The sequence below is a fragment of the Trematosphaeria pertusa genome (assembly GCF_010094035.1).
Source record: "Trematosphaeria pertusa strain CBS 122368 unplaced genomic scaffold BU26scaffold_25, whole genome shotgun sequence".
NCBI lineage: Eukaryota > Fungi > Ascomycota > Dothideomycetes > Pleosporales > Trematosphaeriaceae > Trematosphaeria > Trematosphaeria pertusa.
In genome coordinates, this window is record NW_022987236.1 from 89,961 (window position 1) to 115,635 (window position 25,675).

Below are 25,675 nucleotides of genomic sequence, written 5' to 3' on the forward strand. Positions count from 1 at the left end.
GTCTTATTATATAGAGTATAGCTTTACTAGTAAGTCTTATATACTACTATATATATATTAACGTCTTCTTATATATCTAGCTAGTAATATTAATTTTATAGTAACTAGATAGTCTTCTAGCGCTCTAGATAGATAGTTATCTAAGTAGTATATATAGTATATATTAGGTATACTTATAGATAGTTAATAGTAAAAACTATTAATTAATTCTAATATATTAGTAAGCTAGCTTCTATTTTTTAGATAGAGTCTAATATAGTAGCTTTTTCTTAAGCTAGCTATAGAAATTTATCTAATTAATTAGTAGTAATAATCTAGTTAATTATAGTATAAAGATTCTCTATAAAAGGTATCTCTATAAATATATTAGTAGACGTAATTTTCGTAACGCTACTTACTAGCCTCTTAGTAGCTAGAGTAGCTAGCTTACCTATAATTTACTTAATAGTAGAGAGACTAATTTATTTCTAGCTTAGAAAAGCTCTTATATAAGTAGTATAATTCTTCTTCTTTTAGGTCTTAAGTTCTTTCTACTTTTATAATAACGCGTTAGCTACTATATTAGCTAATCTAGATTAATAGGTAAGCTTAAAGTTATAGTTAGTAATATTATTAGTCTAGTAGACCTACTTTATAGTAAGTTCTTACTTAGTTATAAAGTACTCTAGAGCTTAATAGTTAGTTAATACTATAAATAGTTCTAGATCTTATAGACTAATTAGCTAGCTTTTCTATTTCTATATACTAAGAATAACTACTAGTATTTATTATCTTACTAAAGAAAGCTATAGGTTACTAGATACTATTCTCTTAAAGCTATAAAAAAACTCTAGTAACTACACTATCTAATACGTTTATCTTAACTCTTATTTATTAATAAAAAGAGTAGTAAGCTAAAACGTTATTAGCTAGTAAAAGATTCTTAATATACTATAATACTATAAGCTTAGTTTTACTAAAGGCGTACTATACTCTCTATTTTAGTAGCTTAGTAAATAGATAGATAATTCTACTATAATCTCTTAGAAAGGCTTAATAGAAATTATAGAAACTTAGAAATAATTAAAGACTCTTAAGAGTTCTTAGTATAGGCTAATTCTAAATAATAGTAACCTTTTTAGAGTTCTTCTAGATTCTATTAGTACTTATAATTAATTCTAGAAACTTAGTACTCTTAATAGTAAATTCTAACTTCTTAATATCTACTTATAATCTAGCTTTATATAGTTAATTAAGTACTTTAGTAATATAAGTTTTATACTTAAGAGAATTCTCTAAATAAATAAGAATATTATTAATATATACTATATAGAAATTATCTAGTAATCTATATAATACCTTATTAATATATTACTAAAAAGTAGTAGAGCTATTATAAAGACTAAAGAGTAGAACGTAATACTTATAGTTACTATATTATATATAAAAAGAAGTTAGATTTTCTACTAACTTATTAAGCTAGATTCTATAGAAAGTCTACTAAACGTCTAACTTTATAAAGATCTTTACGCATAATAAGTAGGTAAGCGTTTTCTAGATAAGAGAAATAGAATAGATATCTTTTTTTTATAATAGTATTAAGCTTTTAGTAGTTAATATAGAATCTCTATTCTTTTTCTAGCTTTTTAGTAAATAGAACTAGTAATATATATAACGCGTTACTATAGATAATAAAGCTATAGTAGAGGTAATTCTCTAGATAGTTACGTATAAGCTATAGATACTCTAGTAATATACTATAAAGAGAGCTATTAGTTAGCATATTTTCTACTATAAGCTTAATATTATAATTAACATCTTCTTAATATAGTAGTAGTAAATTAGAATTCTTTTTAGAGAAATAAGCTATAGTTACGCTAGCGTATTCTAGAAATAGAAGCTTCTAAGTAATTAACTAGTAGAGCTTCTTCTTAGAATTAGTAGTAGAGGTTTTCTTCTTATTAGTAATAAGCTAATCTATCTTATAAATACTAAGATACCTAATTATAATATTTTTTCTACGCGCGTTAATTATAAAGATAATAGCGCTAACTATATTAATATTAAGTCTAGCCTTTAGGTATATTTCTTATAAAATAGATAGCTTTTTTAGCTTATAGAGTAACCTAGTAGATAGGTTAAGATTCTTAAGCTATCTATCTATCTTACGTAGGTTTTCTTAAAGCTTCTAGCGTTATAATTCTCTCTTCTCTTATTATATTACTCTTAGCTTTTCTACTATAAATATTAAGGTATTATAGTAATTAGTATTAGCTTAATAAGCTACTTAAGCTTTAGTAGTAGATTAAGAGAATTATATAAAGATAAACGCGTTACGTTTATAATTAATTAATTAATTAGTATCTAGCTATATTAGTATACGCTACTTATAGTTAACTTAAATATTAGCTTCTTTAAGTAGCTTATAACTAATTATTACGTTATAGTAGCTAGTATTATAATATATAAAGTAGATATATATTTAGTAGCTTTCTAGTACTAAATTAGCTTTAAAGTATTTATCTATCTAGCTATTAGGTTATCTATTATAACTAGTAAGAGAAATAAGTTCTATACGTAATAGCTTAATATAAAGGTTTTTTCTAAGAGTCTAAAGGTACTTTAGATATACTAGAACGTAACTACTTACTCTAGTATTAATTAAGTTTCTAAGCTTAAGAGTAAGACTATTTATAGATATTTAGTAGAGTAGAGTAAATATAGAACTACTAAATAGCTTTTTACGTAGATTTATTACTCTAGTAGGTAGCTTTAGAAAGAAGACTTTTTCTAGAGCTAGACTTTTTCTAAATTATTAAATTTATATTCTAACGTATTATTCTCTAGTACTTATAGCTTTATAGACTCTATAGACTTCTTTTCTAGATTAACGTTCTTAATAGCTTTCTACGTAGTAGAAGTACTTAGGTAATTATAGCTTATATAGCTAGATTACTAGTATTAGAAGTAGATAACTAGCTTTTTAATTACTAGAGCTTTATTAGAGGTTAGTAGAATACCTAGAAGAGTAATAAGTATATAATATAGTATTAACGTAAGTATATTATACTTTTTAACCTTTCTAAATACGTAAGCTTTTTCTTAGGTAAGCTTTCTAGTAAAGTCTTAAGTAAGATCTATATATTAATTATAATTATAGATATACTAATATTAGTAGATACCTATCTACGTACGTATACTTACTAGAAGCTTCTTATAAAGCTTCTCTATCTATTAGTCTATTAGAAGCTAGCGCTTCTACGCTAGATAGAAGAAATTAACCTAGAAGCGTATAAAGTTAGTAGTATTTTAGTAATATAGCTTCTAGAAATTATAATAGATATTTAGCCTTTTATAAAAGTCTATATAGCTTCTTTCTAGCTAATTAAGTATATATTTATAAAAAATCTATATACTACTATTTTTTAGAGTACGTAGAATTATAGAAAGAGTCTAGTACGCGTTTTCTTTTATTTACGTACGTATATATACTATAATAGTTTTCTTAGTATTCTTAGCTATTTTTTCTAGATACTAGTTATAATTAGCTTAAAGCTTATCTTATAAGCTATCTCTTTATTACTTAAAGGTAATAACCTTACTATCTAATAGTAATAAAAAGTCTAGAAACTTAGTAAAAAGTCTTATTTAGCTTTCTAAATATTACTTAGTTACTAGTAGTATAGTAAGTATATACGTAGTTAAATAAGAATCTAAAATAGAGTTATCTAGTAGTAATATACTAGACTTATATATATATAGTATTTAATTTATAAAGCGTATTACGTGTTAAGTTAATAGAGTAGATAGTATTTAGCTTCTAGAGTAGAATTATAGTTATATTTATAGCTATTAAATTTTTACTAAAGTAGTAGCTTTTTTTTACTATAAATTCTAATACTCTCTATATATAGTATCTTCTTTAGTAAGTACGTTAGTAGTAATCTAGTAATATATATAGATTTATTATTTAAGTACCTAGCGTATAAGTAATTAGCTAACTAATTTATTAATAATTTTACTTAGCTTTTCTAGAAAAAGCTCTTAGAGCTTTTTTCTAAAGGTAGAGAGTATATAAAAGCTATCTATAGCTAATAACCTAGGTATTACTAAGATTTAGCATAGCTATACTAGCTTTTATTTAAAGTTATTATCTTAATTCTTATTAGTTATTATATTATATTATTAAATAGGTAATTTATAATAATAATATTAGTTTAAATAACTAGCTAGTAGGTTCTCTACTTAGAATTTAAGAATTATAGAAGTAAAAGAGTACTATAAGACTAGAGTCTTACTTCTAGAGTTACTTTATAAGAGTTTACCTATAGTATTTAAGTAGTTTAACTTAGGTATAGCTTTTTATTTAAGAAGTAGAAGTATATACTACTAGTAAAGTAGCTAATTATTAGCTCTACTAGTAAAGTAGAGAATTATTAATTTTTAAAATAGAGAAAGAGTTTCTATACGTAGAAGTTCTATAGAAGTTCTTCTATACGTAGAGCTCTTAATAGCTCTCTTTAGCTTACTACTAGAGTTTCTTTTCTACTACTAACTAGATCTACTAGTAGTCTTATATAGCGCTAGAGAGATAAGTAATTAGAGCTCTTATAGCTTTAATTCTTAGAGTAAGTAACTAGACTCTTATAGCTCTAATTTTTAGTATTAGCTATTAGTAAATACTTCTTAATAAGACTACTTAGTTTAGTCTAATATTATACTATTATCTCTAGCTAAAAAAGTATTAACCTTTAGATAATATAAGAGCTAGCTTTATAGTCTTTACTACTATAAGTATTCTAGAATACCTAGCTAGATAAGTTAGCTATAGATAGTACTATTTCTATAAGCTATAAAAATAGAGATACTAGTAGAGTAGATTAGATTAAATTTAGCTATCTAAAGGTAAGAAGTAAAAGAATACTCTAAAAGCTCTCTATATATAGAAAGCTAAGCGCTAAGACACTAGACGAGGTTATATAACTTTAGTAAATACTAAGCTAGACTATTATATTTTTCTTGCTAAGAAATTATAGAAGGTTTACTTATCTAAAGAGTTTAGTTATTAAGTACGTTATTTAAACAACCGCAAGATTAAACGTGCACATAGAGTATTCGCCGTTATCTGTCTCGCTTACTCGTCACACACTAGAATTCCAACTAGTTCTTCCATACGTGCAAAAGACCCCGGGCTGGGGGAGGCAAGGTCACGTGGACGCGCTGCGCTAGCGCGGTCGCGTAAATGCCGTCTGAACGCGTCGCGACTTCCTCCGCCTTCAGCAGTTGATACACCGCTCTCATCAAACACCCTCCCAGAGCATGCCCACAAACGCTCCGCAGCAATCGCCATGATAAGGAAGCCATTTCGGCCTCCTTCGTTTGTTCTCCGCGAGTCTGGAAGCAGCGAGCCGCCGCCGAAAAAGCGACGCACATCGTCGAATGCGGCGTCATTGGGAGCCACGCCGAGAGAGCCTCTAGCTCTGGTAAGCAACCACACATCGCAGGCTTCGCCCTCCGGCTCCGATGAACGCTACTATACTGTCTTGTGGAGGAAGTACACAACGAAGAAGAACAAGACATGGGATGGGGATGGAGTGCTGGCTATCGTGCGAGGATATGCTGTTCTGACCGACAGCGACACGGGAAAAGAGCTGGGGAAAGCGGCATGCAATCGGCCGTTACTACCAGGATCGACGCTGTCCTTAGGCGGCAAGGAGATCGAAATTGATAGCGCCATCAAGAAGGACGACTATATCTCGGGTCGAATGTTCCTGGGAACGGCTGCTCCAGCTCCCGTGGCGCTTGCCAAACGCCCTGGGCCGGACTTCAAACCTCTAGCTGTGTGCAAGAGGAGGCAACGTGACGAGTCGCTGTTTGGCCTCAAGATCAACAGAAAGAGCGACGGCGATGAGGTGGACGAAGGTGATGGAGAGCCCGAGTTCGTTCCAGACTGGAGACCGGCGGCAACCAAGAAGCAGTTCAAAACGCCAATGCTATCCAGCACGGTGATGCCCAAATCCAATTCTTCCGTTCCGCAGCCGCGACATGACCCTAACCAGCCCAACGCTCTAGTCATGAAACGCCCAAGGACTTGTCCAAAGGGCAAGCAGATCGTCGATGTAGTAGTCGACCCGGTTCTGAGCAAGCATCTCCGAGATCACCAGCGCGAAGGTGTCCGGTTTCTGTACGAATGCGTCATGGGTATGCGGTGTGAGGGAGAGGGAGCCATCATGGCCGACGAGATGGGCTTGGGAAAGACGCTTCAGACTATCACCTTGATATGGACACTACTGAAACAAAACCCAATCTACGAGAGTCCACCAGTTGCCGCCAAAGCGTTGATTGTCTGTCCCGCCGGTCTTGTCGACAATTGGCGTCGCGAATTTCGCAAGTGGCTAGGCAACGAGAGAATTGGTGTTTTCGTCGCCGATGGCAAGAACAGGAAGATCACGAATTTTACGATGGGAAAGGCGTATAATATCATGGTCATTGGCTATGAGATGCTTCGTGTCGTTCAAGATGAGCTGAAGAAGGGCAGCATCGACATCGTCATCGCCGATGAGGGCCACAGGCTAAAGACGGCGAACAACAAAGCCATGCAGGCCATCCAGTCTCTGAGCACTGAGCGTCGCGTCATCTTGTCAGGGACGCCGCTTCAGAATGATCTTGGCGAGTTCTTCACCGCCATTGACTTCGTGAATCCGGGTCTTCTAGGCCAACGGTCCGCCTTCAAACGCACCTTCGAACACCCCATCCTACGCAGTCGGCAGCCTGAGGCGAGTGAGTCGGAGCTGGAGAAGGGTGAAGCTCGATGGAAGGAGCTCGTCTCTTTGACAAGTCAGTTCATGATCCGACGTACAGCGGAGGTTTTGGCAAAATATCTTCCGTCAAAAACAGAGCACATCATCTTCTGCAAGCCCACTGCCGCGCAGGCGACTGCATACCGAAATATACTCTCGTCGCCTGTTTTCGCAATCGCACTTGGTAATACGGATACAGCCCTTCAGCTCATCAACGTCCTCAAGAAGGTCTGCAACAGCCCCGCGTTGTTGAAGTCTTCGAAAGGTGCGGAGGATACACCATCCGAAATGCTACAGTCACTACTTCCACTCATTCCCCCCAACATCCTCAACTCGAATGCTTCAAGCACTAAGCTGCGTATGCTCGACAGCCTAATTCATAAGATCTACACAACCACAGAAGAGAAGGTAGTCATCGTATCCAATTACACCACAACTCTGGATATGATTGAACGCCTTCTCGTCTCACTGTCGTACACCTATCTTCGTCTTGACGGGACTACACCAACAGCGAAACGTCAACCGCTTGTCGAAAAGTTCAATAAGACAGCCAAGGCGACGTCATTCGCCTTTCTTCTCTCTGCTAAGTCCGGAGGTGTCGGTATCAACCTTATCGGCGCATCCCGCATTGTCCTCTTCGACATTGACTGGAATCCAGCCACGGACTTGCAGGCTATGGCACGCATCCATCGCGACGGGCAGAAGCTGCCTTGCAAGGTGTACAGGTTCCTCGTTCAGGGCGCGCTAGATGAGAAGATCTTCCAGCGCCAGGTGATGAAGATGGGTCTGGCGAATGCAGTCGTCGACAACAAAGCGAGCGCGTCTTCATTTTCGAAAGAAGAGCTCCGAGATCTGTTTCGCCTGGACGAGCGAGAGACGTGCCAGACGCACGATTTGCTTGGCTGCACTTGCGACTGCAAAGGCGCGCCAGAGATCAAGCTTGAGCCTATCGAGGTAGCTGAATATGACGAAGGTGAAGGGGAGGACTCCTATGGTGGCTTGCAGAAAGCGAGCCAAGTGGATATGGAGGAGCAAGAGTCTCGTATCAAGAGCCGCCGAGCGGCTAAGCAGCCGAAATTAAGGATGCTGATGGAGTATCAACACATTGACACGAAATATTTGCGATGCGATAAGGGTTCCGAGACTGTGGATCTAGCAACGGAGGAGGGAGAGGGCGGCGAGAACGTGGATAAGGATGAAATGGCACTCGCGGTTGACGATGATGTCTTCCTTGAGGTGCTGAAAGAGCAGGATTGCAGGGCGGGCTTTCTCTTGACGAAGTCGAGCTCATGAGGATGATGGAACTGAGGCGAGGCGGGGCCATGAAGGCGGGAATTGCAACGGTTATTACACTTATGCATCGCATCAACAACTGGATATCGACACCTTTACCGCGGCCTTTTTCAGAAACGTTTGGAAACTAACTCTACGACACATCGCACTATACCCCATAGATAGCATGTATAGATCAACCAGCATCACTATCTGCCACAAATCCAGATCAGCAACGGAAGCATTTGAATACCACTTATCTTTATTGGATTCCTTTCCTACGAGTACCGTGTAGCGACTTACCCCTCAATTTGATATAAATGGATTTGGAGTATATCCCAATTGACGCCTACTGAGAACAACTTACGCGAAAGCACCTCTACACTGTTTCAGCCTGCGGAATCCCAACTTCCATCCATCCAACTTCTGCCTCACCTCAATACAGACCACTCCAAGTAGTCCCCTTCGTCTTCGTCTTCCACTCCCTCTCCTCCCGTCCCACCACCGGACTCTCCGGCGGACTAACATCATACCCGCCCTTCTCTCCACCACCAGCCCGCATCCCATACGCATCCCCCGTCGGCGTCTCAGGCGGACTAACATCCTTATACAACTCTTCATCCCACACCGGCTCCCCAAACCCTACGTATACAGACGCGCGAGGCGGCGGCGGCAGCAGCACATCTTCCCTCGCCTGCTCGCGGCTCGTGTTCGACGAGCAAAGTGGTGCGGGGAGATGGTCTCGCAGGGGACGAATAGAAGACTCGGAAGAGTAGGAGGGGATTTTGTCCCAGTCCTCAGAAATCGAGGATGCGATGGAGTACCGGGCGTGCTCGGACTGCACATCTGTAAATGTGCAGGTAAGGACGGAGGGCTGCATGGTAGGGACGTTATGCAGGGGGATGCTGGTGCAGTATGCGGCGGATGTGGTATCCCACAGGGGTGCGGGAGGGCTGCTATTGCTGTAGGCGGAGCTGGGACGGTGCGTGGTGGCGGTATTGACGGTGGTGGAGGATTTGTTGATAGGTCCGCCACAAGTGGTGCGTGTGTAGATGCTAGATGCGGGGCGTGGGCTTGCGGGGATGGGTAGAGGAGGGTAGGGGAATGACATGTTAGACTGGGGAGGGATGAAGGGGTCTGAGATGTCGATGCCTACCACGGAGGAGCGTTGGCTTTCGGGCACCACGGTGGAAGCTCGTGGTATAGGACCGGGTGAAGGGTTCGTAGGATAGGAGTAAGGGTTGAAGGGCTCGGAGACGTCGATGCCGACGTTGATCGTTGACTCCTCGGCGGTAGAGTGCGGACGGGTGGTAGCTTGCAGCGCGGAAACAACCTTGAGGCGTGTTGAGCGCGCATGTTCTTTCCACGCCTTCCTTACACGGCGCATCTCCTCGCCCAGATCCCAGGCTTCGTCGACGAGCTTGGCTCCACCATCGCAGGCTTTAAGCCAGTACCTCACAAACCGGATGCGGCTGCTCTTAGCCTCGTCCCTCTTCCCAATCCTCCGACTCGAGAAGCGCGCTACCATGCCCGAAAGCAGCGCCGCCAGAACATCCCCATCACTCCCAATCCTAGCCAGCATACAGGCCGGACACTCATTCTCCTGGTAGGTCCACTTCGGCAAAAAACTACCGTTATCGTACAAGAAGCCTGGGATAACGGGTTCGTGATCCGGGGGAATAGAACCCTCAACCGTGAATTCAGGATGCCACATCTGCAGCACAGGCTCCAGTTGGCGCGCTTTACATTCCTGATATTTAGTTAGACCGCCGTACATGATAACTGGGTAGATGTAATGGCCGACCCCAGCATCAAACTCATGCTTCACGAAAGCCCAGATATTGCAGATCAGCAAGGTGTTGAGACCTTTGTGCTGAGAGCAGAGGCGGCCGGGTTTGACTTTGCCGGTCTCTTTGTCCTCTGTGGACTTGAGTTGCACAGTAGCAGAGCGCAGGTGGGAGGGCAGGCTATGGATAGCAGCCTTCAGATCGTGGATATACTTCTTCTCCGCTTCCGGTGTAGAGGGAAAGGGAACGCTACAAAGCACGCGGACGAGCTGCTTCATGTCTGAGTTATGCAAGCCCTTGTGGGAGGTCACTTTGCGGGACCGACCAGCGGTCCCTGAAGTGCTGTACAAAACTGCTAGTGCTGTGGAAGGCATGGTGTTTTATTTACTTCAAGATTGTTGGTTGTAAAGAGACGAGTTAGAGGCTTAAGACTGTTTAGAACGGTCATGGAGGGATAAAATCGTATATGTACAAACCAGTGAAAAGACATTGTATGAGTTGGACATTGTAAAGGGGGTGTGAACGTTGCGAAGATGATAATGACAGTGTGTCGAGCGCTCGAGAAATGACGGTGAGGAAACGCATTGTAAATATTAGAAAGAAATGGATTCTGAAGAATTCTGAAGGAGTGAAGCGCAACTTGTAATGGAACTGCGTATTTCGGTGTCCAAGACATTGTTCGAAGCGGGGGTGAACGTTCAACTCGCGACTAGACAATTATGAGGATACATGAATAGAGGCAGAACAAAGGGAAAACTTACTAGTGCTGCCGTTATGCGATATCCGCCCTCTCCACTGCTACACGTGGCAGTTTGAACTTCAAGATGCTTGCTTCAGAGTCGGTAGCACTTGTACCACAAGAGAGATCGTGATGACTGAAATGGGCTCCACATGATTAAGCGAGTGACATGTAATTCAGATTGAGTATCGTGAGCCAACCGCGCCGCCTAGGAACGCCGTTACCCACCCCCTCATACCATACATGAGCGAACGAGCAGTCTTGCGATCAAATAATGCGTGCCCTCCAGCTCTAGGACGGGGCAAAGACCTTCCAATAGGCCTGCCGTATCCAAATAATACAATGAATCGAAGGGAGTTGTACATCAGGAGATACTACACATTACCTCTGGTATAAGTATGTTCTGCGAACCAAAATGTTGTGCCTCAAACAAAGAACAATAAAAAAGGGGGGTCTAATGCGAGCTTTCGACGCCCAATACGTTGGCCCTTTTGCCGTGTAGACTTTCGTTGACCTTGTTTCTTAGCCCTTTCAGGTTTCCTGTCGAGGACTGCGACCTCTTGCGTGTGCTGCGTGGCGTTGAGATGGGCTGAGAGTCCGCCGTCTGCGCGGTATTTGCCCCTTTTTCAGCAGGCAATGCCTTGGTCTTATTTTCCTCTTCCTGGGCGAGCTTCTGCTCAGCGGCGCGGCGGCTTCGCTCATACTTCGACTGGACCTCGCCCTTGTACATGGTCCCACCAATCCTGTCCCAGAAGATGAAGAAGGGCTGCGAAAAGTTTGTCTTGATGCCCCAGCTCTGGTGGTGGATGTCATGGTAGGCCGCATTGTTTGGGAATATATAATGGAGAGGGTCCCACGGGAGGTCGTAGCCGCTGTGATCAAGCACCGTCTTGATAGTGGAGCAGGTAAAGAACCACAGTGACTGCCGCATGGTCATTCCCGTAATGAGGTAGGCGATACCAGCACCCAGGGTGTCTAAGAGGAAGCCCTCAACCGGATGGTTGTAAAGTGCGCCATACGCATAAGGCACGTACAGTCGGTGGTGGCGGGAGTGGAAAGTCACTGACATGGTCAGATACGCTATTCGGAGGGTTGCGCTTCTAGATGTTTAAACGTACCATAGAGCCATTTGTTCATGTGCATGGACCGGTGCAGGGCATATTCCCACGTGTCGATGATGACCACACCCGCGGTAAATTGCAACGCCGGAACGGCATACCAGTAGAGGATGTTTGCCAACGTGAGTTCCCAAGATGCGAAGGCGGGAGCTACAGTCGCTTGATCGGCGAGTGTTATTGTCTGGGTTAATCCCGGATATCGACCTCCATTGAGCGCACCGGCGGCCATTGGGTACGATGCCGAAACCTTCGAAGCCAATGCAGTCGGATTCAAGCCCACAGCAGCCAAAACGACAGGCAATGCCCACTGTGCGAGTCGAATCTTCTGAGCGTACCATGCCACGTCGTAGTCGGCTCTCCCGTAGGTTGCCGGTTCGTCTGTTAGAGACAGCAAGAGCCCGGCTATTGTTTGAATGACTTGCTGTAGGATGACATCCCGGAAACACTCGTAACGCGAAACATGGTTGCGCTTCAGGACCTCGGCCGGTGTATGCAGTCGATACTGCGGGAGGAGATCCCATACGTCGATGATATGGAATATCAGCGAGACGGCCCAGTAGCCCGCAAACGGAAGCAGGACCTGTAGAATCGCATCCGAGGCCCAGGGTACAAGCGGCGGGAGAGGCTTGAGCGTGTAGTCGGGCAGCGGAGGGAGCTCGTATGACATGTTCGCGCTCGCCATGGTGCGGCGACGGGCTGTGAGGTGCTCAGGATGCGAAGGGCGAGGATTATGAGATATCGTGGGAGGAAGGTTCGAGGGAGGCAGGACCTATAAGTACCCGCGTCGGGTGTGGGTGTGCTAGGAGAGTGTAAGGCGAGGTGAGATGGTGCGCGGAGGCAGATCGGATGCCGCGGATCAGCGTAAGATTAGGGAGAAGGAGCGAGGCGAACGCGGAGCAGGGCAATTGGCACGGTTACGGGGTAGCGGGCTCAGAAGGAGAGGCACAAGTGGGCAGAGCAGGCGGGCGCGGGCTGTATCGTGTGAGAATGGCGCTCTGGATGGGTGAGGCGCGCGACATCATGACATTTCCGCCTCGTTTGGCGCATGCCCGTCTTTTCGCCTCCTGACGGCCCGTGCACGTCAAGAACTGCCCATTTCCGTTTAGGCTTAGCGCCTTTTCTCAAATTTCGACCCCACCACGAATTCCTCCCACCTCGAGTGCCAGCGCTTCTGCCCGCCCACGCCAAAGGACTCCCCCCCGCCCCCCGCCCCTCGAACTCTTCTCGGCCCCTCCTTCTGCTCTCCTCCACGCTCTCTGTCACCATGATCATCTACAAGGTGCGTCCCGCGTTGCGCATGCCCGCGCAGCATGCCCTGCCTGCCTCTCTAGGCGCCACATCGTTCCTTTTCTGAAGACTGCTCGTTCGATGCCTGAGTGACACTGACTCGGCTCGCAGGACTCCCTCACCGGCGACGAGATCATCTCCGACTCGTACAACCTCAAGGAGATCGACGGCGTTGCCTACGAGGCCGACTGCAAGAAGATCACCGTCGGCGCCGACAACATTGGTGCGCACCACCGTCCGCTGCCGCCGTCGCCATGGCATAACAACTATCACTTATTCTGACGAGGGCTATAGACATTGGCGCCAACCCGTCCGCCGAGGAGGGCGATGAGGGCACCGACGACCAGGCCCAGACCGTCATCGACGTTGTCCACTCCTTCCGCCTGAACGAGACCTCCTTCGACAAGAAGTCGTACCTCACCCATCTCAAGGGTGAGCCCTGCCTGAACACCCAAAGAGGACTGTGGTTGACGTCAGCTAGGCTACATGAAGGCCGTCAAGAGCAAGCTCAAGGAGAAGGGCGCAAGCGATGACGAGGTTACTGCATTCGAGAAGGGTGCTTCGGCCTTTGCCAAGAAGATTGTCGCCAACTTCAAGGACTACGAGTTCCTGATCGGCGAGTCCATGGATCCCGATGGCATGTACGTGTTGCTCGCGCCCCCGGATATGCTTGAAACTGACGTATGCCAGGGTTGTCCTTCTCAACTACCGCGAGGATGGTGTCACTCCCTTCGTCACTGTGTGGAAGCACGGGTTGGACGAGATGAAGGTCTAAGTGGATAGGCCGCAGGCGTGGCCGCGGAGGAGGGTTGAGCCGGGTTTAGGATATGTGACCATCTATTGCATGCACGGGATATCCGCCATAGTGCTGAAAAGCGATTATGAATCTACGGGGTTCGCCTACCGCTTTATTTGCAACGTCATGTCTTCCGTGGACCTCAAGCTCCCAAGTGCGGAGCATGTCCAATACCAACCTCGTTCCAGGGGGCATTCTTGATTCCCAGTCTATGTTGGTGGCCTCGGGATGCGCACAACTATACAGTCCCGTACTGTGGGAATACATCGGACCACAAAACACCAAGCCTGAGGAAAGCGTGTACCACCTTGGGCACTTGTCACGGTGAGCTGTTTGATCCCGTGACTTCGTGAGGGCGCGTTTTGGCGCACAGGCCACTTTCGTAACCGCCCGGCAACGGCAGCCTCAGGCATCACGTCTCAGCCTTCCCGCACCCCGTCCTCGTCAGCTTCATTCTTTCCCCCTTTTCACTCTCTGCACACGCAATTGGATTTTTGCAACGTATCTCCTACGCGGTCCGCTGTTGCGCGGCAGCGGACATGCGCCCGAATGCCGCCCTGGCCGCTTCGAACGGTAACCGTGGGCAAGGCGCCGGCGCAGGCCCAGCCGCTCCCGCCGCTTCTTTTGGTACCCCTCACCGTGAGCGAAATGGAGTCGCCCTAGACGACCTCATTCGCTCGCTCGAAGCGGAGTGGCAATTAGGCCTTAAGCTCCACGGCCTACAGTCACCCAGCCAGAGAGCCGAGTCCCTTTCCGGAAAAGTGTACGGCCAGATACAGTTTCTGCACTATTCTTCGCCAGGAGTGCTACACAAGCTGCTGGACGGTTTCAGGCAGATGGCGCCTGTGCTGCAGCCGGCCACGCGATTGGAGCTTCTAAATGAGAGGCTAAACATGGAGATGCCGAGCAAGTCGAGAACAGGAACGCCGGCAAGTTCGCAGGGGAACAGGAATGTACCACCCAAGACGCTCAAGTCGGCCCAGCCCTGTGAGTTCGTTCAAGCGAATACGCATAATTCCACGAGGGAGGATTGTTGGGACCAAGCCTGCTTACCCCACGTACTGTTACCCCCACAATACTGTTGTCTTAACCTTCCCATCGCTCTCTTCACCCTCCTCTCACTGAGGCATCGAACTGCTTCTGCTTGTAGCTTGTTTTCTTGTCTTCTTAGATGGTCTCCAATCTTTGTGTAGCACATGCTTCACGTCCTGGCACTTGGTCCAGCCGGCACTGCTTCTCCTCGGTCTCAGTAATGTCCGTTCCACACACTCTTATTCCCCTACCAACGGAGGTGCTGGCGGCCAGCAGAAGAGGACGGCTGCATGGCTTTTGTGTTGGGAGCTGACAGATGAATAGCAGCCAGCCAAGGATCCAAACGGGCTCGACGTTTCTCTGACCTCTTCCAGGTCCATCAAGAGGGCGAGCCAGAATCGCATTACAGTACAGCTCCTGAACCTGGCTCTCCCACAGACGAGGATGACGACGACTTCGTTACCCCCCCTCCTTCGCCAACGCTATCCTCCAGATCTGCGCAAAGGCGCTTACAGGCAAGTCAGCGTTTCTCATTCGGGACCATGGGCAGGAAGCGGCCTTCCGATAGCTCCATCGACTCTGGAAGCTCACCAAAGCTTACAAAGACCGGGAAAGGAAAACAGCCTGCCGATGAGCCCTCAAATGCTGGTCCATCCAAACATCCCTCGCCCCCTCTGTTCAAGAAGCCTTCTCTTGACATGGCACGCTCCTTCCAGGCGGCTTCCCTTCAGTCCTCCTTCACGAGGTCGTTCAATACAATGTGGTCATCGCAGGAGACGCGACCAGATACCGCAAACACATCTCTGAACACATCCTTCACATCTGATGCATGTGAAGCGGAAGTTCAGTATCCCCGGTTGACTCGGACAAGTTCTACCACGATGGGTTCCCTCAGCGATACAGACTTGTTGAACGTGTCTTCTAAACTCGAAAGAGACACAACAAAGCCTGAGAAGGAACTTAGCCAAGAGCTAGCACGGGAGAGCTCGTCTACGTTCGGCTCAGTAGATGAGGATGGCTTGATCGAGACATCCTTCAGAGTGGAGGCGGAAGATCCGATCCCCCGTCTGCCTCCCCTCAGGCCACCAGTGTCACCAGGTGGGCCTACTGTTCGAGCCGACAGCGCAAGAGGCACCCCATCGCCCGGCAAGAATGTCACACGTATTCAGGATCCCATGGCTGGACCTTCCAAAGCTAGACCCTCAGCAGCTCACAGCCTTGGCGCGAACCTGTCTCCCATTCAAACGCTCCCACAGCCAATTATTCCACCTGCTGGTGCATCGTCGGCAAGGTTCGTTCCGCACTCTCCTCAAACGCCGCCCGCAAATGTTTCTCCCTCAAAGTTGCTCCACTATATACGAGACATACCAAAGCAGAACCTGTTTGTGGACGAGCTTCCTGATGAACTAAAGGTGTTCCCGTACTTCATACTCTTCATCTGTTGCCGCATCGCCGTTGACAAAGGCATTCCGATGCGCGAACTAATGCGCGGAATGGATGCCGCTCAAGTACGTTCCGAGCCCGCGGCTTTTTGGGATGCAATCCAGAGCCATCCAAACGCCGCGAACGGGTTGATACATGATCCACCAAAACTGTGGGCCGCTGCAAGAAGAGAGTTTGAGGGATATACGTTCAAAGGACGACTTTGCTTCAACAGATCCGGCTCTACATTCAGGCTGGAGCTTCTTCCTGTCCAGCCCGAAAGGTCCTGCCGATTTCAGCGGAAGTTCGGCGCTCACCGCTTCCTTTATCTGGATCTGCCTCCTTTCGAAACTGGGGAGAAGGTGAAACCTTCGCGTTTTACTGGTGCTGAAATGAGGCAAATCCAGCAGCAATGGAAAGTGTGGTTTGAGAGGGAACACTCTTTCCTGGGTCGCAAATGGAGGGCATTCCACATCGAACCCATAAAGAAGAAGGCGGGTCGGTCGAAAGACGACAGCTCGAACAAACGAATGATTATGTTCGCTACCGAAGGCATTGGGATTGATAAGCGCATGTCCATCGGGGAGGTTATCGACTGGTTCTTTCCGTTTGCGGAGAACACAAATCAACCCTTCTGTAAGGCGTACGCACGCCTGGATCTTGGCCTGTCAAGGACCATACCAACGTTGCCCTTCAAGCCTTCGCAGATACGTTACGTTGATGATATTACAGCAGACGGCGTTCCGGAGGACTCCCAGTACAACGACACGACCCTATCATGGGACGAGAAGTGCGTAGACCAACCAGTCATGAATGACGGATGCTCGTTGATATCTGTTGGCGCAGCCTCGGAGATCTGGAAGAAGTATAGGAAAGCCACGGACACGAATGATCCAATTCCAAGTGCTTTTCAAGCACGCATTGGAGGTGCGAAAGGCGTATGGATGGTTTGTGGCGAGCCCTCTTCTGACGATCCAGCCCAGCTCGAAATATGGATTCAAATCACTGCGGGCCAACTGAAATTTCAGCCGCACAACGAAGACCTGTATGACGAGACCCCATACGACGAACATCGCCTGACCTTCGAGTATGTCAATCACAGCTTGAGTCCTAGGTCCTCAGAGCTTCACATCTCCTTCATCCCTATCATGGTCGACAGAGGAGTGCCTAGAGCTTGTATTCGGAGTATCATGCTTGACCGCCTTGACGCAGAAAGGGAACAGTTACTCCAAATTCTTCCGGACCCAGTGAAGATGTATCACTGGGTCCACAACCAGGCTTCGGCGGCTTCAGCGGCTTCAGATGCTGAGAATCCCCGCTGGCAGGCGGCTATGCCCCACTCGTTACCTGACAAGATCAAGCTGTTGCTCGAAAGCGGTTTCTACCCGGACCAGGAGCCGTACCTGTCGAACACCCTCTATCGCTTTATCAAGCAAAGACAAGTCTGGATGGAGCAAAAACTGAGGGTACCACTCGGCAAAGCAGCTAACCTTCTCGGCGTTGCAGACCCTCTTGGAGTCTTGGCCCCCGGCGAAGTCCATGTGGATTTTTCGTCTCCGTTCGTCGATGAATTCACAGGCAGTACCTACCGCGCGCTCAACAACGTGGATGTCCTAGTCGCTCGCCAGCCGGCTTGTCGACGTTCAGATATACAAAGGGCGCGCGCTGTCAAGCATCCCGAATTAGCGCACCTAGTCGACCTCGTTGTATTTCCGACGCGAGGGGAATACCCAATGGCCGGGAAACTCCAAGGTGGTGATTACGACGGCGACATCTTCTGGCTGTGTTGGGAATCTGCCCTTGTAGAGCCATTCAAGAACGCTCCAGCTCCGCTGCAATCTTTGGATCCGACGAAGTACGGGATCAGAACGGACAAACGAAAGCTACACGAAGTAATGAAGCCTCATGACTTGTCGACTGTTGACGACCTCTTAAGGGAGGTGTTAGAATTCCGCATGACACCCTCTTTGCTCGGCATGGTGACCAATTTTCTTGAGAAACAAGCCTACAAAGAAAATAGGATCTACTCCGACCGGCTCACCGCTCTATGCGACATGCATGACCTGCTTGTCGACGCACCGAAACAGGGATATCTCTTCAATGAGAGGGACTACCGTAATTTCACTCAATTCACCCTTTGCTGCGGCAAGCCCAAAGATCCAGCTTACAAGCAAGCAATGACAGAGTGTGAAAGGGCCAAAGAGCTGGGCGAAGCCGACAAGATTAGAGAGAAGGACTACAGGCATAAGAAAGAGAATGTTCTCGACTTCCTTTACTTTGAGGTTGTGCGCACGCACGATGTCGCGACTCTCAAGAGCGTCTCCGAAGCATTCCCGAAAGACGCCGGTGACGATCCTGCAGTTCAGTTTCCGTATGTCCGACTTCGGGACAGTCGAAATATTGTCATACAAGGAGAAATGGCAGCTCTTACCGCCAGCCTGACGGCTCTGTCGAATAAATGGGCCCGCGACCTTCGAGCCAAGCAGACTCTTACTTCCGACCATTACAACCACGTGGTGGACAGCTGCTACCACGCGTTCCGAGCCTTAGTCCCCACTGACATCAATCTCAATCATCCTGACGTCAAACCATGGTTAGAGCCATACTTGTATCCGCGTTTTAGTCTCTGGGAGACCATTCGTGCCTCAGCGTTGTACACCGTTTGCCCGACGAAGCATGCGTTCGTGTGGCACATGGCGGGTAGAGAGCTTTGCCGTTTGAAGTGCATCCAGCTGCCGGGCGCAAAGTTCGTCACAGGAAATATATTCGGCAACCTCAAGCCTAAGCCGATCAAGGTGCCGAAACCAGAGGATGATGAGGAGAGCGAGGATGAGTCTCAAGTGCTTATGGAGCAGGCCTAGGCCTGAGCATTCTGGCTTCCTTCACGATTACCTTATGGGAGGTAATATCTCATGTCCTCGTCTCGATGGTCAACACATGCGAACAAGTACATGACTCTGGAAAGCATCCGCCATGGTTCCACCCCAGGCCCAACATACCCAACCCTTAGATCCAACTGCCTGAATGATTCGAACACTCATATGGGCTTTCGTGCGCAGCTTGCTTCACCTATCAAGCCCATTTTCTCTCGAGGTCGGCTTTCTTGTCCTGATAGCATGAGCGCCACGGCCTTGAGAGTGTTTGATGGTCGGTCTCATATGGGTACTTCTTGCAGTTAACACACTAGCTCTCCATGCTCTTTCGCTAGGGAGTTCTGCTTGAAGTCCCGTCTTTCTGCCCCCATTTCCTGTCTCATATCCACCCCCTTGTTATTTTCTAATGATGGAATGTAATGCGGATACACAGAACGCGCCTGCTCGAAGATGTGTCTGTGCTATTGGGGACCCTTCTCTTATTTCTATATCATTTCCTTTACTACTATTTCTTGTTGTTGACCCCAGACACAGATATCATTTCGGTTCTTATCTGCTATGGCATCGCGGCCTCTCCCTGGGCCAGTCCGAAAGCCTCACTGAAGCCATTCATCTAAACATATTGCCTCTGTCCTCGTCCTTCAACAGTCGAGAAGATGGTAGGGAAGAAACTCATACGGTGGAACCGAAGATGTAGACCTCGGCACTTCTACCCCTTGTCATTGTCACTTTCCTCAATTCGGGTATTTAGCTCTACCCTTATATCCTGATCCTCCGTTCTATACCCTCCATTACCCCAATGTCCAATGTCTTTCTCTACATGTATCCTTACCGGTTACACTGCCTCTTGGATAAATTCTTAATTAGGCTTCCTTGCAATCTACTTGGAGTGTTACTATCATATATTCGAACACTTAAGCGAGTGACGCGTTCGGTGCCGCAACGTTACCTCCGGTTGCATCACATATAGCTGATCATGCTGAGAAGGTCTTGACCGTTGCAGGACATTCAGAGCATTGATTGAAGTAAACAGCCGAGAATGGCGCCAGCCAAAGCAGGAAAGGGACGATCGCCCTGGTGATGAATGTCCGCGCTGCGGGGTAGTTACATCCCACTTCAACCTCACCTCAACGTTACATGGAGAACACATCACAACTACAACGCTCGCTGATAACCTCCGAAGCACTTATATCTTCCTCAACTCTCAACCTCATGTCTCCATTCTCCGGCTCTCAATTCCTAGGCCACTCCCCAGATTGAACATTCCAGACTCACGCAATGGCGACCGCAGTCGAATCCCCAGCAATCCCCACTGCTAACGGCGCGACTACGAATGGCGCAATCACGAGTGGCACCGCCAACCCCACCGACCCCTACAAAGCCGCCCTCGCCTCCCTCGAACGCGACGGCTTCGTCGTCCTCCCCGCCTCCCTCTTCCCATCCTTCAACCTCGATGCGCTCCGCGCCGCCGCAAAACGCTCCACAGAAGCAGCGCGCTCCGGGAAATGGCCCTACATCCGCACGCTCCCCAAGCAATTCCCGCCGTGGCCGTCCGACGCATCCAATGGCATCTGGGGGGTCCAACATCTGCTGCACCCCTCGAACCCAGACCACCTCACGTTCGCGAAGTCCTACTTCGATAGCGAGCTGCTGCGGTATGTAGCTACGCTGATTGGATGCAAAGAGGAGGATTTGACCATGGAGCTGTACAACATGTTAGTGCGGCCGGAGCGCGATTTCGCGCTGCGCTGGCATAGAGACGATATCGCGGCTGGTGCGAGTGCGGAGGAGGAATTGGAGCGCCTGGGCAAGCCCGGGTGGCATGCGCAGTGGAATCTCACGCTGTGGGATGATAGCAGCCTCGTCGTTGTGCCTGGGTCGCATAAGCGCGCGAGGACGGATGTCGAGCGCAACGCAGACCCATACGAACCGAACATGCCGAACCAGCTCGTCGTGAAGCTGAAGGCGGGCGAAGTCGCCTTTTACAATAATAACATTCTGCACCGAGGGGTTTATGATAGCACGAAGGAAAGGATGACGCTGCATGGCAGTATCGGGACGACGCTGGGGAGCGCGGAGCGGGCGCGGAATGTGCTGCAGCATGGGGTGGGCGAGTGGGTTAAGGAGTATGATTTCCATGATTTCGAGCCCGAGATGGCGGAGAGGGCGGCGCTGATGAGGGAAAAGCTTGTGGAGATGGGTGCGACGAGTGGGGATGTGGGCTTCTTTAGCAAGGATGAATAGGGAAGGGAAGGGAAGGGAGGGGAGGGGATGGGGGAATATAGGATTGTATGTAGTGGTTCTATACTAATTATGTGAGGTTCTACTTCTGACATGGTCTGGCACTGTGACTATGCGTGCGTAGTACGGTATCCCCTATCACGAGATGAGTGTCAATAAGTATCATCACTTGAAGAATGCCGGCGTTTACCAAGTAGGTTCACGCCCCTGGCCTAGCTATAGAGACCGAACTTATCGTACAGGACTCCATACTCTTCCCCTTCCCCCTCCCATGTTCACGCCTACTGTGTAGAGTCTCAGCATAAGTTCCCCTCGTGGAAACGAGCGGTCTTCCAATGACCATTGTCCGCTAAAGTACTTTAGGCTCTCTTTTCTGAGACGAACGCACAACGTTCAAACAGGCTCCGAAGATGCGCTTCGGCGAATACAACAATAGCAGCGTTACGGACAGTAGAGAAGACTTCTCGATGCATAGCCAGTTGCTCTGTAGTGGCATTAGGCGAAATATACCTAGGTGCCCAGGCCAGAAGTCTCAATCTTCGACATGGGAAAGCCAAACCTGAAGGCCTTTCAACGACAAGTGTTAAAGGCATCCGACCGCGGCGTCAATTCTACGCTTCGTCAGGACATTTATGAATGGCCAGCGAAGCTAATAAGACAACCGCGTCGTAAGATACTAGAAGTCTCACCTGAAATGCCGATTACTACTAGCATTGACCTGAGCGATATTGACGATGCGTCGAAGGATCAGGAAAAGCTAGCGTCATAGCGAAGATCGTACTAGAATTTTCGTCGCGCTTCTAGTGGAATTACGTGTCAAGCGTTCATTCCAGCGACTTCTAAGCCCAGCGACGAAACGGCGGCGCTGAAGATGATGTGGGACCACCTCAATGTCTCAGCTGAAGTTCGCACCAGCAGGGGAGTTTTGACAGCGCCGTGGTGACTCAATGACATCAGTCAGACGAATTAGATTTATAGGGGTCGGCATAGATGGGAATCAATGCTCCTACCTGGCTATAATTCCGGGTATAGTTGCTCGTTAAGTCCCAACAGTTCTGCTTGTTGCTTGTTGCTTGCGCAAGTCACCCACCTCTAGGGAGGTCGGCCGGGCTGTGTATGCACGATACTGGAGTGAATGGGGCGGAGCAAGCAGCCTATGCTTACAGAGCGGGACGGACGAGCTGAAGGTGTCGAATCTAGAGAAGGGGTGTACAGATTGAGTCGCATGATCATTTGTTGTTTGTTGTTTTAAAGGGGGAACCGCGGCGAAGTCTGGCTCAGACAGACTTCTGCTATACGCATTGTATGCGCTTGGATGGGGGACGTCTCACCAGGCTGGCGGGAGTTGAAGCGGTGTGGGTCACAGGCAAACAGAAAACCCATGCCGTGAGACGATTGAGAGAGAGAGTTTGCGGTAATGACTGGACGCTTCCGCCAGTTAGATACTGCTGTCGGGCGGATAATATGAAGTATGGTTAATGTTGTGCACTCGAGCACATGCAACTCGGCCAACGGTTGAGAAGGTCAAGCAGGTGCATCAATGTGCTCCGACCAGAGTCATCAGCGTCCTGCAGTAGCCGAAGCGAAGTAACGGTCGCTAAGACCGGTACTTGGAGTTGAGAGACTCTGGAAATCCCGAGACTGTGGCGCTGAGTCGCGGACCCACTCCGAGATCCAGCGGGTGACGGGACGTGGAAACACTTGTCGATCAGGTTACCCATCGGACCCGGGTAGGAAGACGTGCCGGAAGGACTGTGTGCTTCTGGCCTCGGGCGATCTGCATGACGTGGGACAGCCACAAAGTTCTGAAACGCGGGTCTTGCTAGTTTTCCCTAGCCATTGGACAGATCTGGGAATGTTGGTGACGGATGGATGCCGCTGGCCAGTCGTTCCAAGACACGGGTTCCACAGACATGTCGAAAGCGAGACGCGAATTTTGTTGAGCGATCGAGGTGTGACTTGAGACGCGTGACAGAGGCGACATGTTGGCCTGGGAGAAGTACTCAGGGCGAGATACAACTCGAAACCAATTGGGAAAGAGCGGGTGGGCTGCGACTGCCATTTCAAGCAAGCAAGCGAGTCGAGCCAGAAAGAAAGCGCATTGGACAGATGGGCTCCAGGACTTCCAAGGTGGGTGGGCCTCTTCCGAAAGAGACGGCGGACGTCGCGATTTTTGCGCAGAATTGTTTTCGGTGGGCTGAGGACGCGTCAGACCAGAGCTAGTTGGCGAAGATGGTTCGCTGAAGCTGCAGAACGGCAGAGAAAGCTTACCCTGGACGATGATTCAACGCGTGTTAGCCGCAGAAACGGGAGGACTGGTGGCTTACTCTCTGCCAGTGGATCGCAGAACGGGTGATGGAATGGTAGGTATACTGTAAGAAACGCACGACTTGTAGTGTCCACGCGACGGAGGAATCGGAATTGGCGGCCGAGCGACGGCGGAAGAACCAGAGCATTGGCTCCTCTCAGTCGCGGAGGGTCGTCCGCACCGCATGTTCCACGACCTTGGTGCGCCGAAACTCCATCACGAGCGGGCTTCTGTCGACTTGTGGGCACGATGTTGACGACGGGACGATTCTGGAAGGCGTTCCTATGTAATTTTTGTTTTGGCCCCGCGCGCGGCGTGATTGGCCGGGCCGTCTAAAAAAGGAGACGGCTCGAAATGGGCTTGTCCAAACACTCGCGTCATCCGGGCCCGCAAGCCTCTCCTGTGGGGACCGCGGACATGGACGTCGTGATGCTCGTCGATCGCCCGACGCCGTCTTTATTAACAGCTGTCGAGCTCCCCGCGCGCGTCCTGAGCGTGCAATCTGTCTCTTGCAGGCGGCCGCGTCGCGCAATCTGCGAGAGATGATGCTCGGTGAGGCGGGCTGGCGGGGACAATGTCAAACACACCATCATTTCCCTGCATCGTGCATCTCGTCGCCGGGCGCTTTATTTCCCCACGCCTTGGCATGATGCCTGCATCGCCCGCCGCCGCCGCCGCCGCCAAGCGCAGGCCGGCGACAGCAATCAAGATGAGGACCTGCAGAGATCTGGCTGTTCGGCGTGCCTCGAGCGCCGCAGGACCCATGGCTGCGTCCGCATGCGCGTCCGGCCGGCTGGCGGAGCAGGAGAAGGGGTGTTGATATCATCCAGTATGTGTGTACTTTCAGATGAACAGCAGACAGAGCCCCGGCCGGTGGCGCCTCTCGGTCCGCAGGCGCAGGCGGGGTACCTAGCATGTCGGTGCCCGCCGCCCAGGAGTGCTGGTCTTCACGAGCATTTGCCATCATCCCTCGACCCTTATCGTTGCCGCACGGCTGCGGCGCCATCCTGGCCGAATCCGCTGGCCACAATTGCTGGCCACAATTGCTGGCCTGGTGCTTCATGCGCCCTGCACCCTCCCACCGCTCTTCGCCAGCCTGCTGCAGCGCCCTCAGCCGCGGTGGAGGACGCTGCGTGAACCCCACTTCGCACAGGATGCCCCCCGTCTGTATCGGCCTCGCTGCCTCGTCGCGCACTCGTCGCTCGTATTCTCTAGTCCAGATACGCGTCAAGGCGAGCCTTTGTTAGCCGTTATACAGCACCGTACCGTAATGCCGCCGTCCCGCCTGCTGCTCCCAAAGCGAGCGCTTTTCTTTTTGTTTGCGGCCCCGGCCCCCCTGGAATGCGGGCGAGCATGCGTTTGCGTCGCCTCGGAATCTTGCTCGCTCGGAAGCGGTCGTCGCCCGGAATGAGCGAGCAGCTTCTCCCAGGCGGTGACGGCGAGCGTGAACAGGCTGCTGTGTGCCGTTGCTATGCATCATCGAGCCCGCCGCAGTGCTCTCGCTATGGCGGGATACAGTAGCGGAGGGCCAGCGGCGGAAGATTCTGGTCGTGGCGATATTGAAGTGCAGGCGGGGGAATTGCGTGCGCTCCCTAATATCAGAAGCGCGCAGTGCGCCCTACCTAGGTATACACAGTCCCCAGATAGGCCGACGGCCGGGCTAGTATGTAGAGGCCTCCATACTCGGCGACGGAATCAGCAGTGTAGATCGGCTCGCGCGCAGCAGCCGTGTGCCGCTGTCCGCAGCCTGCTGTGCGCCGCGCCGGGGGAATATGTCCCCAGCACAGCGCCGCCCGTGACAGTGGCCACCAAGCGACAGACAGCCGTAGCCGTCGAGCCCGCCGTCGAGCCCGCCGTCGCCATCTGGACAGTCGACGACCGCAACAAGCCATCATCCTGACCGAACTGGCGTGAGTGACGGTCGAAGCTCGCTGCTTGGACCACCGAGCGGTGCGCAGACGCTAGGCCGCGTTAGGACGCCCCCTTTGGATTCTACTTCGTTGACCTCCCGCCCTCAAACC

At 48.8% G+C, this 25,675-nt stretch overlaps 7 protein-coding genes across 7 annotated transcripts; 4 read left to right on the forward strand and 3 right to left on the reverse strand.

Annotated features, from left to right (window-relative positions):
* Positions 1–5,269: 5,269 nt before the first annotated feature.
* On the forward strand, positions 5,270–8,240 carry BU26DRAFT_525335 (DNA repair and recombination protein RAD26). The gene has a single exon (XM_033830484.1). It carries the CDS (start codon positions 5,328–5,330, stop codon positions 8,070–8,072), a length of 2,745 nt encoding a protein of 914 aa, XP_033676131.1. The 5' UTR covers positions 5,270–5,327; the 3' UTR covers positions 8,073–8,240.
* Positions 8,241–8,487: 247 nt separating this feature from the next.
* On the reverse strand, positions 8,488–10,212 carry BU26DRAFT_571985 (uncharacterized protein; the record flags this gene model as incomplete). The annotated part of the gene is made up of 1 exon (XM_033834198.1): positions 8,488–10,212. One exon carries the CDS (start codon positions 10,210–10,212, stop codon positions 8,488–8,490), a length of 1,725 nt encoding a protein of 574 aa, XP_033676132.1.
* Positions 10,213–10,772: 560 nt separating this feature from the next.
* On the reverse strand, positions 10,773–12,493 carry BU26DRAFT_180731 (sphinganine hydroxylase-like protein Sur2). Its single transcript, XM_033820383.1, has 2 exons — positions 11,696–12,493; positions 10,773–11,639 (listed from the first exon to the last, which is right to left on the reverse strand). The coding sequence occupies exons 1-2, from the start codon at positions 12,375–12,377 to the stop codon at positions 11,032–11,034; spliced, it is 1,290 nt and encodes a 429-aa protein (XP_033676133.1). The 5' UTR covers positions 12,378–12,493; the 3' UTR covers positions 10,773–11,031.
* A 394-nt stretch (positions 12,494–12,887) lies between these two features.
* Positions 12,888–14,014, forward strand: BU26DRAFT_610987 (microtubule/calcium-binding protein). Its single transcript, XM_033836024.1, has 5 exons — positions 12,888–12,974; positions 13,094–13,205; positions 13,277–13,414; positions 13,464–13,623; positions 13,673–14,014. The coding sequence occupies exons 1-5, from the start codon at positions 12,960–12,962 to the stop codon at positions 13,755–13,757; spliced, it is 510 nt and encodes a 169-aa protein (XP_033676134.1). The 5' UTR covers positions 12,888–12,959; the 3' UTR covers positions 13,758–14,014.
* Positions 14,015–14,570: 556 nt separating this feature from the next.
* On the forward strand, positions 14,571–19,302 carry BU26DRAFT_180789 (uncharacterized protein). Its single transcript, XM_033820384.1, has 3 exons — positions 14,571–15,027; positions 15,185–15,325; positions 15,434–19,302. The coding sequence occupies exons 1-3, from the start codon at positions 14,950–14,952 to the stop codon at positions 19,091–19,093; spliced, it is 3,879 nt and encodes a 1,292-aa protein (XP_033676135.1). The 5' UTR covers positions 14,571–14,949; the 3' UTR covers positions 19,094–19,302.
* An 825-nt stretch (positions 19,303–20,127) lies between these two features.
* BU26DRAFT_525338 (phytanoyl-CoA dioxygenase family protein) lies at positions 20,128–21,352 on the forward strand (the record flags this gene model as incomplete). Its single annotated transcript, XM_033830485.1, has 1 exon — positions 20,128–21,352. The coding sequence occupies exon 1, from the start codon at positions 20,384–20,386 to the stop codon at positions 21,347–21,349; it is 966 nt and encodes a 321-aa protein (XP_033676136.1). The 5' UTR covers positions 20,128–20,383.
* A 2,689-nt stretch (positions 21,353–24,041) lies between these two features.
* On the reverse strand, positions 24,042–24,921 carry BU26DRAFT_181431 (uncharacterized protein). Its single transcript, XM_033820389.1, has one exon. It carries the CDS (start codon positions 24,715–24,717, stop codon positions 24,244–24,246), a length of 474 nt encoding a protein of 157 aa, XP_033676137.1. The 5' UTR covers positions 24,718–24,921; the 3' UTR covers positions 24,042–24,243.
* Between the last annotated feature and the right edge of the window lie 754 nt (positions 24,922–25,675).

Bases quoted from the DNA above. Each gene is read 5' to 3' on its own strand.
- BU26DRAFT_525335 (XM_033830484.1), top strand. From the start codon at position 5,328: ATGATAAGGAAGCCATTTCGGCCTCCTTCGTTTGTTCTCCGCGAGTCT.
- BU26DRAFT_180731 (XM_033820383.1), bottom strand. From the start codon at position 12,377: ATGGCGAGCGCGAACATGTCATACGAGCTCCCTCCGCTGCCCGACTAC. The intron at 11,640-11,695 runs GTACGTTTAAAC...TGACCATGTCAG, and splicing joins CATGAACAAATGGCTCTATG to TGACTTTCCACTCCCGCCAC.
- BU26DRAFT_610987 (XM_033836024.1), top strand. The intron at 13,415-13,463 runs GTGAGCCCTGCC...GACGTCAGCTAG, and splicing joins GTACCTCACCCATCTCAAGG to GCTACATGAAGGCCGTCAAG. The intron at 13,624-13,672 runs GTACGTGTTGCT...GACGTATGCCAG, and splicing joins TCCATGGATCCCGATGGCAT to GGTTGTCCTTCTCAACTACC.
- BU26DRAFT_180789 (XM_033820384.1), top strand. From the start codon at position 14,950: ATGGTCTCCAATCTTTGTGTAGCACATGCTTCACGTCCTGGCACTTGG. The intron at 15,028-15,184 runs GTAATGTCCGTT...GACCTCTTCCAG, and splicing joins ACTGCTTCTCCTCGGTCTCA to GTCCATCAAGAGGGCGAGCC. The intron at 15,326-15,433 runs GCAAGTCAGCGT...AAAGGAAAACAG, and splicing joins CTGCGCAAAGGCGCTTACAG to CCTGCCGATGAGCCCTCAAA.
- BU26DRAFT_181431 (XM_033820389.1), bottom strand. From the start codon at position 24,717: ATGAAGCACCAGGCCAGCAATTGTGGCCAGCAATTGTGGCCAGCGGAT.